Source organism: Chinchilla lanigera, unplaced genomic scaffold (genome assembly GCF_000276665.1).
Source record: "Chinchilla lanigera isolate Chin_1 unplaced genomic scaffold, ChiLan1.0 scaffold00160, whole genome shotgun sequence".
NCBI classification, from domain to species: Eukaryota; Metazoa; Chordata; class Mammalia; order Rodentia; family Chinchillidae; genus Chinchilla; species Chinchilla lanigera.
Window position 1 is genome coordinate 318,972 of NW_004955561.1, and position 17,307 is coordinate 336,278.

A 17,307-nucleotide genomic window follows, 5' to 3' on the forward strand; every position below is an offset into this window, starting at 1 on the left:
CCACACACCGTCAGCCTACATGCCGGTGTGTGAGTTTGTGAGGCCCCAAGCCAGGTGTCCCCTTATCCTTGTGTGTCCTGCCTGCCTCCCCAAGAGTCCTGTGTGATCTGCCAAGTGAGGGCCAAGTCTTCTACTCTATTTATGTGCAGCACCTGCCACACGTCACACATCAGTGTTTGTTGAAATAATGCAGCATTTGCATTGCTTCCCATGAGCTCAGTGTAGAAAAGACATCCACATGATATCCATGTATGGTAAATGAAAACATGGCCCCTGGAAGCTTCCCTCGGCCCAGAAGAGCTGAGCACACCCTGCTTTGAAGGACAGGTGGCGTGGGAAGTAGGCACGTTCTGGACCACACGCCCCTGGGCAGCTGGCACTGCAGCATCAGCTGATGAGGTTGGAGCCAGCTCTTTTTGGAGCAGAAACTGACACCCTGTGGGAGACTAAGGACACAGAGACAAGGAACAATGGCTTCTTTCTCCTCTTCCTCCCTCAGGACAGCAGCATGGGGTGCCAGGTGAGAGCAGGTCCAGCTTCTGTGCACCCCAGCCCCAGACCAAATCCAGTCAGCACTGCAGCCCACACACCCACACCCCTCCCCTGAGCCCACTGAAGCAGCAGCTTCTGATTGCAGCATTTGCCCTGTTGCGCTCTCAGCTAGAGAGGTCATCTCTGTCCTCCCACCTGGGGGCCAGGCAAACTGTGCCGAACAAAGCCAAGCTGGTCACCACGGTTCTGGCCTCTGCCCTTGGAGGGGACTTGAGGCTCAAGGGTCCTTGCCCTGTTCTCATTCTCTGATGGAAAGGCAGGGACTGAAGTGAGTCCAGGAGATGCTTCCAAAGTGGGGAGGAGATAGGAAAGTGTGGTGTCCGTTTCCTGTTGCTAACAACACGATCCATGAAACAGCTGAACTGTCAAGGAAAGAGGTTCCCTTTGGCTCCCAGCTAGATGGAGTGGCAGTATCTGGTGAGGCCCTTGTGTTGGCAAAGACCCAAGGTGGTGCAAAGAAGAGACAGGGGGTGGGCTGGGGGTTTAGCTCAGCGGCAAAGCGCCTGCCTGGCAAGCGCAAGGTCGTGAGTTCGGTTCCCGGTACCGGAGAAAAACAAAAAAAAAAAAAAAAAGAGACAGGGGCCCCAGAGTGCATGTGTGCTTTGGTCTGTCCCTCTTCCTATGGGGCTCCACCCTGGTGACTGACCCAACCCGAGTCACCTCCCAAGGGCCCCACCTCCACATAGTTGATTAAGTTGGGCCCTCACAGCGGGAGTAAACTCCAACGTGAGTTCTGCAGGGTACAGGCATTCAAACTACCCAGTCGCAAACGGGGCACCCAGGCTGGCCAGGGGCGGCTCCTGAAGGGCTCCCGAAGGTGCACTGATGACCCCTACTATTCTGGGTCTACACACCTGGAACTCAGTACTATACTCAGGCTGCCACTTCTTCCTGTAAAGTTTCCTGGAACCCACAGGTTCCTTCACTTCTGTGCTGTGAGGACAGACCTGAGTAGTCGCCAGAGACCATGTGGCCTGCGGAGGCTAGAACCACACCGCCTTCCCGGCCTGCAGCCACAGGATATGGGCCTGGGGACCTCAGGTGTGGCTTCCCCATTTTGGGCCTGGCAACTACTCTCAAGTGAGGGACCCAAAATTTGGTTATGCTCTGGATGCTACAAGCTGTGTACCCATCCCTGAAAGAGTCACACGGCCCATGGCTCAATTACCCTCTGCGTTTCTAGTCCCCTGTTCCCTGTCAGGCCTTAATGCTTCTGACCACAGGGAGCCTGCCTGCCTTCTCTGACCAGAGAAGCCTGTGCCATCTCCCCAGAACTACAAGTCCCTGCCCCCCCACTCCCCTCAACAGCGATCCTGTGTGCTTGTCAGTACTGAGCAGGGCTTCTGGGAGCCGGGCACTGGGTCAAGGGAAGCCAAAGTCTACTCACTGGTCCTAGGGACATCTCCAGAGACATGAGAAAAGCTCTCCTGTCACTCCCCTCCAGGCATGCCTTGTCCATCTCCAAATTGTTCTGTTTCAACCTCCTGCACTGCTTTACTTGCCTTCCTTGCATATGATCTAATATCTCAAGACCCTTCTTAAAACACATAGGCTAAACAAGGCTCCAAGGGTAGTCTGACCCTTGGAAAGTTGAGGACAACAGTCACCCCCATCATTCTAGATGGTACTGTACATCTCTAATGATGCATACTGAGATCACATTGTCTCTTCTGCAGACTTTTCCAGTCACAATCTCTAATGATAGGAAGACACAGTAGTCACACACTCATTATATACATAAGTTAAACTTAAATTTGGAGGAGAGTAGCCTGCTCATGGGCACATGGAAATTCTGTCTCCAAAAACCCACAAGTAAAAGGGGAAAGGTTTATATTGGCTCACAATTTGTAGCGGTTTCAGTCCATAGTCAGTTGGCTCCAAGGCAGGGAAGCATGGCAGAGGGGCATGGCTGAGGAGAAACAGTCCATAGCAGGGTAGGCAAGAAGCAGCGAGACTTCCTCCTTCTTTCCCCTTTTATTCTATGCAGGAAACTAGTCTATTGGTTGGTGCCACCCACACTCAGAGTGGGTCTTCCCTCTTCAGTAAGTCTATCACCAACACCTAGTACTATGTTAAACCCATCAATGGACTAATTCAGTATCGTACATTCATGATCCAGTCATTCCCAAATTCCACCTATGAACACATGAGCTTTAGGGAGATATCTAGATATAAGTTATAATAGGTCCTCTGATGCCTCACAGGGAATGTGAGCAGGCTTTCCATTCACATTTGGCCCATGAGAAAAAGGCACAGAGAGGATGAAGGGCTTCCTCAGTCACAGAGCAGGCAGTGATGGGCCAGGAGAAGACTAAGAACTCCTGGCTTGAGTATTCTCATCAACATAGTCTTTGTAAACAGTGCCACAAGGAGGGAATGAAAGACAGCTCATGTTCTCTCTGAGCCCTGGTGTCAAGCTTCTTCCACTCTTCCTTCTGATTCCAGCCACCCTTGTGGCCCCATTGAGGGGAATGTCCTTCCTCTCAAGCCCCCCTCATATCTCAACACTGAGCACCAGCTAGGGGCAGTGACCCTAATACAAGACAAATAAGCCAACCTACACACATCAAGGGAACCTTAGCACAGGACAAGGCACACAATGAATCTCAACAGACCACAGTTGCTGGGCCTACAATTGCTTATTGTCCCAGAGACACTGATTGTGAAATAAGTGTATTGGTCTTTCCATCACTGGGACCAACATCCATACCTTAAAGGAGGAACTTAAGGGAGAAAAGTTTTGTTTGGCTCACAGTTGCCAAGGTTTCCATCCATGGTCAGCTGGAACATCATGGCGGGAGGTATGGCAGAGCAAATCTGCTCACTTCATGGCAACCAAGAAACATAGCAAGGGAACCGCCCCAGAGAAGAAGGAGCCAGAAACCAGACAGAGTCCCCAAGGTCATTGCTCTATGACTCACCCAGACACATCCAGAAATGTCCTTTCTAATCCCCTAGATGCCTCCCAAGCCAATAAAGTTGACAATGCATCTTAATCCTCCCAACAAGATACCTCAAAATTCAGTGCCACTGAAGAAATCATATGCTATGGACTCAATAGCGTAGACATTCAGCTGAGGTGCAGAGAGAGCAGATCTCTGCTCCACAATGACTTCAGCTTCACCTGGACAGCAAGGTTAGGGATGGCTTGGGGACTAGGAGCTGGGCTAATTCAAAGCCTCAGTCTCTCTCAATTGATGGTGAACCTGTCTGGCAAGTTCAAGAGGCCAAGGCTGATCTCCATGGGGTCTCTCCCCGTGGCCTACTCTGGACTGCCTTGCAACATGGAAGCTGAGGTCTAAGGGTGAGAATACTGGGAGAGAGCAACAGGAAGCTGCATATATGGCCTGGCTCAAAAGCTGCATAGCACTTGTCCTGCTGTAGCATAGTGAGGATCCAAACCTTGGTCCATACTTAAGAGGAAGGAACACAGATCCACTGTTTAGTGGAAACAGCTTCTACCCCATTGTGAGAGCACAGATGTGCCCATGTTTGGAAAACAGTCTCCATCCTTCTTAGCATCGTCTTGTTGCCATTTGTGTTAGCCAGGTTTCCATCGCTGTAGCAAAATACATGAAATCATCCACTTAAAAAGATGGAAGCCTTGTTGCAGCTCATAGCATTAGAGGTTCTGGTCTCTGGCTGGTTGGCCCCTTTGGCAGCGCAGCACATCATGCGGACAGCATGTGAGGAGGAACTGGAAGGGACCTAGTCTGGATCTTCCCTTCGAGGAAACACTCCCAATAACATTGCTGAGCTTGGTACCAAGTCTTTAACACATGGACCTTTGGTGATACTTGTCCAGGACATAACACCACCCTTGTCCTTTGAGGTGAGCTCCCAGCAGGTGGCTCCTACATCCCTGTGACACTACTGCCTTTGGACAGTCCATCTTTCTTCTAGACATATCCAGTCCTGCAGTGAACACAGCTCAAGGTCAGCCTCAGATTCCTGTCACAGTCCACATGAATCTAAGCAACCACACTCTATATCAATCTCTTTACAGTATGAGATCAGTACATTCCTAGGACCCGGCAACCCAGGCCCGGGAATTTAAAAAAAAAAGCTCCAGGTAACTTCTAAGAGACCTACTGACAATTTTTTGCTTGCCTACCATTTATCTTTAGTAACACTACAAGAGTTACAATATGTTCAGTGACAAATCTATAATTTCATTCTCCTTTGCCAAGAGAAGAGGCCAGTGAGAGAGAGAAATGAAAATTGTTGGGTGGACTTCTTGGACAGTTTTGTAATAGAGCTTACTCAGTTAGCTGATGTCTTTCCTGCCCCTGGCCATTCCTTTTTATCTAGACTCAGATTTGAGGGCTAGAGGATCAGCAACCATGTTGAGCCTATGAGGTGGTTTTGAGAACAGAATAGAAAGAAAGGGATATGTGTTTCTGATGGCATCCTGGGGCTACCAAAGTGGGTTTGAATGAACTTCATGCATTGAGAGAGTCCGTATCTTGTTGAAGCCGCTATTACTTTTGGATCTTATAGGTAGTAGTCAACCACAAGGGTCAACAGACCCGGATTGCCACCAGGTTTCTGATCAGCCTTCCTGCCTCAAACTTCACCCAGCTGCAATCCACTCTCCACCTGGACACAAGCGAGCTTCCCTACACACAAGTCTGGTAAGAACCCTCTGCTTCCCTCAAGCCTTCAATGGCCTCCCAACACCTCTAGGTAAAATCCATACTCTGTAGCATGACACACACTGTCCACCCCATCCCCAGACACCTGTGCTCTACCACCCCAAGCTGCTCAGCAAGCCTGGCCAATTTCTCCTCCCCTTCCCTCTCCTCTTTCTCTTCCTTTTCTTCTTCTTTTTCTTCTTCAACAAAAATGTTTTTCATTTAAATCAAGATATAAAAAAGCAATATTTCAGTGGAGATCATTAAATGATTTTTCAATTATCTACTTTAATAACAGCAGACCAATTCTAGCAAATATTTCACAATGTCCATTGTCTTTCGTGGCTTTCAAAGCAAAATATAAACTTAGTCTAAAATTTTCCCTTTATTCTGAATAAATTTCTCAGTGTAGAATTCAAATCTGAGGTGCAGTGACCTACTTTTCCCAGGACTAACTGTGCATCTGTCCTACAGCGTCCATTAAAAAGTGTGACATTTTATCCCTACACCATTTCATTGTGTGCCACAGCGACCTAGGAGCCCACCATCATGCCTCCTGTGAACTTTTAATCCAGGAATTAGTCTTAGTTATGGGATCTTAATAATTAATCTTTAACTGTTGTAATTTCAGTGACAGGATTTGGGGATGGGGGAAAATGAGAGGAACCGGAAGGAACAGGGGTGTAGAAGTAATTAAGATTTGATTTGTATATTTACTAAGATAAATGTAATTATTATGCATAGCAAATATATGCCAGTAAGAAAGAAAATATGTGCTCCTTTGTACACTTTTCATCTTTTCAATATTTTCAAGGGCAGAGCTGCTACTTTCCTATAATAGAAAAAAATAGTGGTCAAAATAGTTTCATAGATATAACAAAACAATATTCAATTATTAACAGTACTTTATTTGATTATTTTCTATACTTGATATATAGAAACACTTCTCAGAGAAGTGCTTCTTAGTTACAAACATTCTATAGTTTACAGTTTACTCAGTGGTATTAAAATGTCCTCACTGCTATCACATGGCTTCTGATAGCAACCGTTCTTCTACCAGAAGTGCACTTGGGGGGCTCCTTGGCTCTCAGTACCTAACTCTAAAGCCACCTCCCACAGGAAGCCCTTCCTGATTCTCTCAGGGCAAGCCACTGCCTCCAGCAAGCTCTTTGTAAAGTGTTTCTGATTTGTAGCACTCTCTGTGTCTGTCCCTCTAGACTGGGAGCTTCTCAAGGGGACAGAGCCTTATTTGTCCCTTTATCTCCAGCTCTCAGCAAGTGCTGCCTGAATAAGTAGATGGGTAGCTGAATGGATGCTGCCCACCTTCACCCCTCATCTGCTGGAGCTTCCAGACAATGCAGAGTTAGAAGAGGGGGCAGCACCATTCAGTGGTCTCCTCACCAGATTTCATGCTCAGGACCACCCCACAGTCCATCAGCTCCTGTCCCAGCAATTCCCCAGAAACGGAAACTCCAGGCTGCTCCAGGGTCCCAGACAGCATGCCCAGGCCCTAGCCATCCATGCAAAACCCTATGAGACCACATTTCCGGTTCCGGAAGCCCATTCCCAGGAACACAGGAGCCCCTTTCCTCTCCTTCAGGGTAGGAAGAGTGCTCAGGCTACATCATGTCCCCCACAATGGCCCAGAAAGGAGATTTGGTCACGTCAGCAGTCAGTTGCAAGACAGAGCTAGAGCAAGCCCACCTCCTCTGGGACAGCTGCTCCCAGAAGCGCCAGGCACTGGCAATGGTGGCAAATTCCAGAGGCCCCATGGGAGGGAGGGACAGCCGCCTGGGGAGTGAGGGGGCAAGCCTGTCCTGGGCGGTGGCCAGGGAGTGCCAGGGCAACACCCACGCATGGAGCCAGAACCCAGCAGCGCCCCCTTTAAGGAGCACCCTGCCTTTCAGAAGTGCTCCAGTCTTAATTTTAGCTTGGAGGTCTGCCACGCCGGCTTTACCGAGAGGCAGGCCGGAGTTATGTGGGACAGCTGTCCGCTGGCATGCTGGGTGGGGCCTGTTAGCCATAGGACACAAATCTGGGGACCCTGAACTGGTCTCTCTGCCCCAAGGATTCTCAGCCCACCAGCTGCAAGGCTCGGACCTCCACCACCTGCTAGAGACAGCTCTGCAATGATGGCTGAAGAGCACACGGACCTGGAGGCCCAGATCGTCAAGGACATTCACTTTAAGGAGATCGACCTGGTGAACAGAGACCCCAAGAACATTAATGAAGACATCGTCAAGGTAGGCTGTGCAGCTCAGAAGGGTGGCACCTCATCTGCTTGCTCCAAATCCCCAAATAAGCAAAGGCTTGTGCACACAGTATTTAGCACAAACAAGAGCAAAAAATGAGCTGCCCATAGGAGGCCCAAGTGTCGACTGGGCAGGTTGGGGAGGCAAGGCACAGAGAAAAGGCCTCTCTAGCCCAGGGCGGAGGCGCTAGCTCTGGCGCCAGCTCCCTGTCCTGGAGCAATGGGAACTGGCAGCCAGCTCAGGCAGTTTTCCATGCCAGGAGGCCCTTCTTGGGTTCCCCGGTGGGCGGCAGGGCCATCTCCAGCAGGCATCTCCTAGCTGGGCTGGCAGCCCTTGGGGAAACGCTCGCTCCTGAGAGCACTGCCCAGGGTCGGTCCCCAGCCTGTGGGCCACGCCCGGCCCTCACCTGGCTCCTGCTTCACTCTGGGACTGGGGTCCAGGATGGAACTCTGGGTCCCGGGCCCCAGAGCCCCAGAAATGGAGTGTTCAGACCTGTGTAGCTTTAGGGAGTGAGCCCTTGGCCACTGCCTGAAGCCAGGCCTCTCCTCACCCAGCAGAGGAGCAGCCAAGCTGCCACAGGCCCACGCCCTCAGCCCAGCGAGCCAGGTATCTTCCCGAAGGGGACTGCTTGGAGCAGCTCCCCGGCCACCAACAGCACCAGCTCTGCAGTGGCTGTGACCTGGGCTGGTGGCTGGGCTGTGACCGCAGGCCAACACTGTCCCACAGAAATGTGGTATAACTTGACCAAGGTACAGTGACCTGTAGTGTTTTTGTACATTAACAGTGGCACAGTGGTTTATTATCATCAAGAATTGTATACTACATAATGTTGTGCTACACCCTTTCTATGTGATAATCACGCGACGATTTGCTTTTACTTTTTTTTTTCCTCTTTGTGTTACAAGTGATAGAGCCCAGGGCCTCACTTATGATAGCAAGTGCTCTAGCCCTGCCTGAGCCACACTTCCAGCCTGGAATTTACCTTGTTAGTAAATTACTTTTTAGAGCAGCATTAGTGCAGGCTAGTAGAAAAGTCAAGCATAAAGTATGAGCATTCCCACACATTCATTTGCCCCGGAATTTTAATCTAGCAGCCACGTTTAAAAAAGGAAAATCAGCCAGGTGTGGTGGTGCATGCTGTAATTCTGGCTTCTTGAGTGGCTGAGGCAGGATGATCACATATTCAAGCCCAGCCTGGGCAACTTAGCCTGTTTCAAGGTCAAACAAAATTTTAGAAGGCTGGCAGGGTAGTTCAGAGGCAGAGAGTCCCTGGGTTCAATCCCTCATACCACAAAAAAGAAGTAAAAAAACAAGGAAAATAAAACAGTTGAAATTATTTATCGTTAATTTAACCTTATATATCCAAACTAGTGTTATTTCGACATATAACTGGTAGAAAACAGTACCAGTGAATAACTGTACCGTCTTCAAACTCCAGTAAGTGTCTTGCCCTCCCAGTACTTCTCAGTTCAGACTCCCAATTTGCATCAGAAATACATGCTCTATATTTAGAGGTCATAGAATGTATAGTTGAAAATAGATTCACATGCCCAGACTGTTCCAAGCCTTATTAAAAGTTTTCCAATAATGGAACCAAATATCTGTTTTTGTATTGCAATTAAAATTCAATGGGATTTAGAATTCAGTGGCATGAGCCACATTTGAAGCACACCAAGCTGGGGGCTGCTGGACTCCACAGGGCAGCTCAGGGCCTTTCCATATCACAGCCTCAGGCTACCATCTTTCCTGGGCACCTCCACAGGGAAGAGGCTAACCTCTCCATGTGTTTTCTAGCTGAGGCAGAGGAGGCTCCCACCCAGTTCTCCTGCCCATTTTGCTCCACTCACCAGAACACACCCTGCCCTCCTGGTGGTGAAAGCCCTTCCACCTTCTAGGCCCAGCTCAAAGCCCACCTCCTCCAGAAAGCTCTCTAACTGCTCCGGACAGCCCACTGCTCCTCCACACCCCTTCCCTGTGGGCCTGCTTCACAGCAGGTCATGTTATCTGAGTTACATGTGCACAGATCACTCACAGAGGGAAGTGCCGTGTGTCACAATACAGGGAGAGAGCTGCAGGTAGAAACTAGGAAGCAAGCTTTGCAAATGATAGAGCACCACCTACAGGAGAGGCAGTGCTGGTGAGGTTTCCACAGTGAAGTCTAGCAGGAGGGGTCCTGGACTCAACTTCAACAGACCTGATTTCAAATCCAGACTCTTCCTCTTAAAAACGATGACCCTTGACTTGTGGCTTCTACTTTGACTTGTGACCCCATATAGTGGCCATCATCACTGAGCTCCACAGGGAGCTGAGTCTCAGGCAGCACTGGGCCACAGTGGACAGAGAAGGACGGGACAGGATGGGGCTTCCCAGCACATGGCAAAGCCATGACAGATGTGAGCTGCGCGGGGGCCTCAGGAGTTTACAGTTAGGGGCCACAGTACTGAGCCATGGGCCACTGAGGATGGAGATGAGGAGTCCTCAGGAGAGTGTGGTTGTAGGGAGACTACAATGGGTGGCACAGATAGAGAGGACTCCAGGTCCTGCTGAGCCAGAAATGAGCCAGGTTCAGGCTGCTGGCCCATATTATAACCCAAAGAAGGAAGTGGGGACAGCAGCATGATGTCCGGCTATGTGCAGCCTCTCTGGGGCTGAAAAGAGTTCTTTCTTGGTGGCCTAGAGACCACGAGCCACAGAAAAACAGCTCCTAAAGGCCAAACAAAAGGTCCTGCAAATGAGTTTGTCTAGAAGAGACTGTTATTTGGTATTGGGTGGGCATCCTTTTGTTTGTAGAGTTATCTGATTTTTTTTTTCTTTATTTTGTTTTTAATGGGCCAGAAATGAAAAGTTTAGAAACGTAGAACATAGATCCTAAAGCAGTGTCAGACAAATAGCACCGGCATAATAGATAGGTTCAAGGTGACTTCAGGCTTTGGTTATAGTCGATAAAGGAAGAAAGGAGCAAGAAGACTGGCTAGGGGGCACAGGCAGGGCCTGTTGGACAGGGCAGCCTTCTGATTACCTGGGTTTCGTTGGCACCTGGGAAATGGCAGGAGGCCGGCAGGGACTCCTTGCACTCTTACGGAGCCCCTGCTATGTGTGGGCATGGTGGTGTCTCAGAGCAGAGGGTGTGAGTTGCTCTGGTGCTGTGCCAGGCTTGGTGGGAAATGAATGCATACCAAGCTCCAGGCTCTCCAGTGTGCCACTGAGCATTCTGAGGATACCTCCTTCACTCCCAGGTTAGAGAGGCTCCAGCCCCCTCCCCGCCCATGCCTCAGGGTACCAGCCTCTCCCCAGTTATTTGTAAGAGGGAGAGACAACAGGAAGCAACAGCACTCCAGTTCCGCACAACCTGTTCCTGGTTTGGGCAGATTTGGGATAGCCTGGTGCAGAAAGATGAAACTGACCTCATACCTTCCCTTGAAAAGAGTCCAACCTGACAGAGATTGTGGCCAAGAAGAAGGCAGTCACACTGTGCAGGTGCTAATCTAAGCTGGTGCCAAGTGGAGGGCTGTAGGAGGTTAGGTGAGGAAGACGTTCCTTGCATCTGGGAAAATCAAGAGACAGTTCCGTGAGAAGATGGTGTCCAAGTTGCATTTTTTAAAATGAGAAAAAGGCAAAATGTGGGGTGGAGGAACAGGTTTTCCAAGAAGAAAGGGAATAGGCAAAGGTGTGGAGGCTTTCTGCAACATTACACAGAATACTGGGCAGAGCTGGTGAATATCGCTGACAGGTATTTCTGTTGCCCCTCCCTATATTCACGGCAGACATTGCTAGTGGATCACAGCATGTCTCCAGGAAGCCAGGCCCCATCAGTGGCTCAGAGTTCATGCAAAAGATGAAACCTCTTTGCTACTCTGATTGCAGACTGATGAACTGGAGAATGAAAATAGGACAAGCATCTCAAAGGCAATTTGTGGAAGAGAGAGCACGAAGACCAAGCAGAGAATGAATCATAGAGACTCATACATCCCACTAGTCATTCCACAGGACAATTCTTTCCTTTTGGGAATGTCTTGCCCTCATCAGTGACCCCTGGAAAAGGCTACACTTTCATTCTCACTGAAGTGTTGTGATTATTGTCATGGGAACTTCTGAGAGTCAGCTGGTCTGGAGATTTTCAAATAGTGGTCCACTTTCCTGGGTCATTAGAGTGTATGCTCTTGGGTCCCCAGAAGTTCTTAAACAGCTGAGTCAGGAATGTTCTGTACTCTTGTGCTCGAGTATCATGAACATGTCCACCTCTGCACATTGAAGCTGCACCTGGAGTCCAGAGTTGTCACCTGTTTTCCCTAAAGACATACCATATCAGTTATGGATTGCTGCATAACAAATTTCCCCAACAACCACTGGAGACTGCTGAAGCTCAGTGGGCCTCAGCGGGTCTCTCATATGGTGGTTTGGCTGAAAGCACCTGGGGGCTCCACTGAGCTGAAACATCCAAGATGCTCCAAGGCATTGGCAATGGCATGGTAGTAAGAAGGAAGTGGGTACAGCTGGGCCCCCCAGCTCCAGCAACTTCAGGCTTCTCCTTGCTCGTGACCTCTCTGCCAGAGTGAGGTAACAGTGGAACTCTAGAGCAGGGTATAAAAGCAGACTCCTAACACCTCGGTCTCTAGAACAGGGTATAAAAGTGAACTTCAAACATGGTAGCTCAGGGCTCCGAAAAGCAGAAGCTGCCAACCTTCCAGGCTTCATTCTGGGACTGGCACAGCAGTCCCTCTGGCCCACTCTGGTGGCTACAGTGAGTCCTACAGCAGACCCAGACTAAGGAAGGGTTGAGATACCCCACGTTGGTCGACAATGACAGGCATGACTCCCTGAGGTCATCTCACCCACCAAAAGCTGGTGCACAGCCTAGAACACCACCCAGGGCATTTCTGCCATTTCCCATCCCCACTTGCAGCAGCTCTGCAGCAAGCACAGGCTGCCAGGGAAGGCAAGAGGATGCAGGGGCCCAGCCAGAGGACAAGGGCCAGACTGGCCAGGTGCAGGTGGGGCTCTGCAGCTGCTTCCAACTCCTTTACATGAAGGCAGTTCTAATTATGTTATAGCCCAGGTTCCCCAGGTAGCCCAGCAGCCCTTAGAGTTCCTGCTACCACCTGTGCCATGTTCTGGGCCTCAGCTCCTTCTGGGTACCTGGCCCCTCTGATAACTCAGGTACAGAGACTAAGGGAGACTCAGACGTACGCTGTGATGTCAGGCTGACTTGGGTCTCACTCTCCTTGGGTCTTGGTGCAGTAAGACACCAGATACATGGCCAGAAGTGACCCTATGAGGGCTAAATGATTGGAGTGCTACCTTGGTTACCTCAGACTTTATAGAATTTTACTATTGCTATTACCATGGCTAACCAAAAACAAGCAAAGCTTTACCATTTTTAACCTGGTTCTGTACGTATTGCCTTAGCTTAGCTTCTAACTTCATAGGACCAATGGTTCTCAAGCTACCTGAGGGAAGGGCTGGTTTTATTACAAACCACTGTGCACCAGTACTTTTGTAAAATATAATAAAAATTACTAAAGAAAATGAGATTGAAAACAGTCACGCTAACTAACATAAGCCCCAATTTTTACTATTATTAGAAATAAAACTACTGCATCAAGACGTGAAAGGATTTGCTCTCAGATTCTGTACTCACCTGGTCAGGTAAAGGATGGAGGAGACACTGAGGACAACCTTTTAAGTAGCCAGTTTGTGGGCAAGGAAGCTGGAGCCCAGGGAATTTTAGCCACTTGCTTGAGTCTTCTGACTCAAAAGTTAACTCTGTGCCTCTACAGATCTTGTTGCAACCCCTCTGGGTAGAGCGGAACAACCACCACAATAAAATCCCCATGCAAACAGAAAACCCAACCCAAACAAAACCAACAAACAAGCAAAAAGCCACGGGCCCCAAAAGGAAAAGCACAGCGCCTGAGGGGTGCAGTAACTCCGTGACCAAGCAGAGACAGAAATGGAGCTGCTTCCCCAGTAGGGTGTCCTATCCGAGCTGTACAGGGTCCCAGATACCCAAGGCCTGAGTCACCCAGAACTCTGGGGAAGTGTTTTCTGCAGGAGTGGCTGCTGCCCTCCTCCTCGTCCTCCCACACTCCATGTCCTGAAGGAGGCTGCCGGGGCTGCGCTGACCCGTTCCCATTCACCAGTTGCCTTTCTTGATGTTCCAAAAATAGACAGGTCAGAGAAGTGGACACCAACTGAATGAACAGCCATGGCCTCCCCTTCCTGCCCTTTGGCCCCTCGCTACAGCTGTACACAAAGCCAGAGCTAACCTGCTGGATTAAGCCCCCCAGTCCCCCACCCTCCAAGAAAAACACCATCTCCTCTCTGCGTCCGAAAGGAATTAAGGAACGAAGTCACTGTCCACTTCTGATGCGCTGGCACAGCTGCCTAGAGCTGCCTGTGCCAGGTCTTATGGCCATGGCTAGACTTTTCTCGATGCTCAAACCCAAACTAGGGGAGCGTTGCCTGCCTCCTCCCAGCAGGGCATGGGCCTCAGAGAGCACGTTTTCTGATTCAGAAAAAACAGTGCAGCTGCCCCATGCGCAGAACCCAAAGGCAATCCTTGAAACTGGTTCAAATGCCAACACCAGCTGCTTCTATGAAGCAGTTGAAAGGCACAACAGATAGATGCTTGGGGTGGATTTATTACTACAAGCAGAAAATGAGAGAAAGGAGGATTCAAGCCATCTTACCAGCTTAGACTGAGAACCACAAGTAAACATTTATGACGAGGTAGGCTGAAGAATCATTCTACTTACAATCTGAAATGCCAGTAGGATCTGAGATATATTTTCATAGTAAAGTTAGAGCATTTGAAAAAGAACTATTAACAAGCACCTACATGTGCCAGGTGTTGTACTAAGTTCTCCCTAAGAGCTGGTAGCTTAAAACCCAAGAGGTTCTCAGTAAACATTTATTTATTTGTTTGGATGGATGGATGGATGGATGGATGGATACATGGATACATGGATGGAAGGATAGGATAGGTGGATAGATAGATGGGTGGTTAGATGGATACGTGGAAAGGAGAATGGACAGGATAGATTAATAGGTAGATAGAAATACGGATGGTTGGAGATAGATTGGGTGGGTAGATGGATGGATGAAGAGAAAAGAGAATGGATGGATAGGTGGATGGATGGTTATTTGGATGGGTAGATGAATGTATAGATAGGTAGATGAGTATGTTTTTTTATTTAAGTCCAGTGATTATCTTTCCCACTTCTTTCATATGGTACCTCAGTCATGTCTTCAGTAGGATGTGATGACAAGTCTTGAGCACCCACGTTCCTTGCAGTGACAAAGGTGGGTGGTGGAGGTAGAGGCACAGGGCCTGAGATTGCTATGGGGCTGGGGCAAGGAAATGCATCCACCCTCCCCCGAAGGCTGGGCCACTCAGGTCCAGATGCCTCTGCAGCCAAGGAGGTTCATCATGGGATGGACCTCACTTACCATGGCCAGAGCAGCTCCCAAACCCATTCACCTCTCTCTAACACACTGCCAGGACCATGTGTTAGGTACCACCAAGGCCTACCCAGTCCCCAGCCTCATTCTCACTCTCAGTCTTGCTGCTGCTCCTCCTAACCCAGACAGATTCGATCACGGCACTCCCTGCACAGCAGGCTCCCAAGGTCTCATGCACTGAGGTTGCCAGCCACCTCTTCCAACCTCGCACTGCCATCTCTGGGCTTGCACTTGGACTCCTGGGGACCACACTGTACCTTTCTGAGTTCTCCGTGATTTCATCCATGGGCTTTTCCAGCTGCTGGTAGGCATCTCTTCTCTAGGAAGAGCCTTTAATACTCCCACCTAGACTAAAGTTACTTCTGGGAGCACACAGCCCCTGTGCTCCCCGGATCTCCACAGTACAACTGCCTGCTGGGCTCGCCACCATCGTTCGCATGGATGCTCAACTGATCTTCATGGGATAAGGATGATTGTCCAGCTCTTCTAGGATCTTCCAGGATCATGATATAATAGAATTTGAGCGCTATAGCAAATACAATACTACTTCAGTTCACAAACAGTTCAGTTCACAAACAAAAGCATTCAGCAAAATTTTGCTTTCGTTTGCGAACTCCACATCAAGAGGCAAATGCAAATGCAACTATCTTCCCCCAATTCCGAAAACAAATTAAGTTCATAAACCAAGGTACCACTCACCTGAGCTAGTTGGCTTAGGAGGAGTGGAGTTATTCTGGCTCACCCTTGTGGGGATTCCTGTCTATGATCGATTGGCCTATTGTTGTGGGACCTGTGGCAAGGCTGTCGCATCATGGGATACAGCAAAGCTGTTCATCTTCATGGGCAGGGAGGAGAGGGAGAGGAGTGGGTCAGGGCCCCACAGGCCCTTCCAAGGACCAAGACTCCCCACACCACCTCCCAGCAGCACCACCCTGTACCAAGCCTCTCACACCACGTCTAAATGGTAGGGCTGTTTCTAATATACTGCTGGCTTTAAGGAAAATATTCACTTTGAGGGCTGCTTATTCATTCCATGAATGAGGGAGTTGGCGAACTCTCCACAGTGCACTGCTGTTCTAGATGGGGCAAAGCAGCCAAGCAGGTGACCAGTGACAGCATCCCCACCCCTAGGAGCCTGTGAGAAGTGCAGAGGCCCAGGCCACCCAAAGCCTGAGTCAGAGCCTTCCGGGGATGGAGTCCAGCTCTCGGACTTATCCAACCCCCAAGGGATCTGACACATACAAGCACAAGCTGGGGGGGCGAGGCATGTGCATGCTGTGGGTGACCGTTCTCCTTCCTGCACCTGCAGGTGGATTTTGAAGATGTGATTGCGGAGCCTGTGGGCACCTACAGCTTTGATGGCGTGTGGAAGGTGAGCTACACCACTTTCACTGTCTCCAAGTACTGGTGCTACCGGCTGCTGTCCACACTGCTGGGCGTCCCGCTGGCCCTGCTCTGGGGCTTCCTGTTTGCCTGTATCTCCTTCTGCCACATTTGGGCAGTGGTGCCGTGCATTAAAAGCTACCTGATCGAGATCCAGTGCATCAGCCACATCTACTCACTCTGCATCCGCACCTTCTGCAACCCGCTCTTCGCTGCCATGGGGCAGCTCTGCAGCAGCATCAAGGTGATGCTGCGGAAGGAAGTCTAAAGCCAGGCAGGGAAGCGGGTAGCAGGGCAGGGCTCAAGCCAGGCACAACTGCACCTGCTCCACAGAGGGCCAGAGAGCTCTTTCTCCTTAGTGACTGCTCCATTCCCTCCTCCAAATGGGAGCACACCATGTAGGGAAGCTGGAAAGAAAAGCCAACCCGGCCTCGCAGGCAGTGCAGCGGCCCTCACTCTGCCTAGCCCTACCACAATACCCAGGAGCAGCCTGGACCAGAAGATGTGTGCTACGAGGCAGCTACTGCAAGTCTTTGCATCCGTGTGTACTGTGACAGCGTGAACTGCCATGGGTTCCCACCGTCCACGCACGCCCAAGAAAGCGACCAGTGACTGCGGGTGTGAGGGGGCCCAAATAAAGGTTTCAGCTGCATGGGGACATGTGTCTCGTCTGTCTGTGTCCATAAGCTTGGTGGTGTTCTGACTCACTGTCCTGTGCACAGCAGCAGGGAAGGCTGCTTGGTCCTTTTCCTGGGCAAAAGAAGGTTTCTGCTGGCCTTGAGCCAGAAAATGGGCACCAACAGATGAAATGGCCTGTGAGCTGGCAGGGTGGGGGCACTCTGTGGATACTGGGCACAGAACCTGGCCTCAAACCTCTCTGGAGCTCCCCGTGGCTTGCAGACACTGAGCCCCGGACACATATAGCCTTGCCCCTGGCGTGTGTACCATCAGCCTGAGGAACGCACACAGCCCAGTGCACACACAGGGGCAAGCTGGAAAAAGACAGCAGAATGACCATGCCCCGC

At 50.0% G+C, this 17,307-nt stretch overlaps 1 protein-coding gene across 1 annotated transcript; it reads left to right on the forward strand.

Annotated features, from left to right (window-relative positions):
• The first annotated feature begins 7,036 nt into the window (after positions 1-7,036).
• On the forward strand, positions 7,037-16,940 carry Cav3 (caveolin 3). Its single transcript, XM_005412999.2, has 2 exons — positions 7,037-7,429; positions 16,209-16,940. The coding sequence occupies exons 1-2, from the start codon at positions 7,316-7,318 to the stop codon at positions 16,548-16,550; spliced, it is 456 nt and encodes a 151-aa protein (XP_005413056.1). The 5' UTR covers positions 7,037-7,315; the 3' UTR covers positions 16,551-16,940.
• Positions 16,941-17,307: the final 367 nt, after the last annotated feature.

Coding starts and splice junctions, on each gene's coding strand:
- Cav3 (XM_005412999.2), top strand. CDS start 7,316: ATGATGGCTGAAGAGCACACGGACCTGGAGGCCCAGATCGTCAAGGAC. Junction 7,430..16,208: donor TTAATGAAGACATCGTCAAG/GTAGGCTGTGCA, acceptor CTGCACCTGCAG/GTGGATTTTGAAGATGTGAT.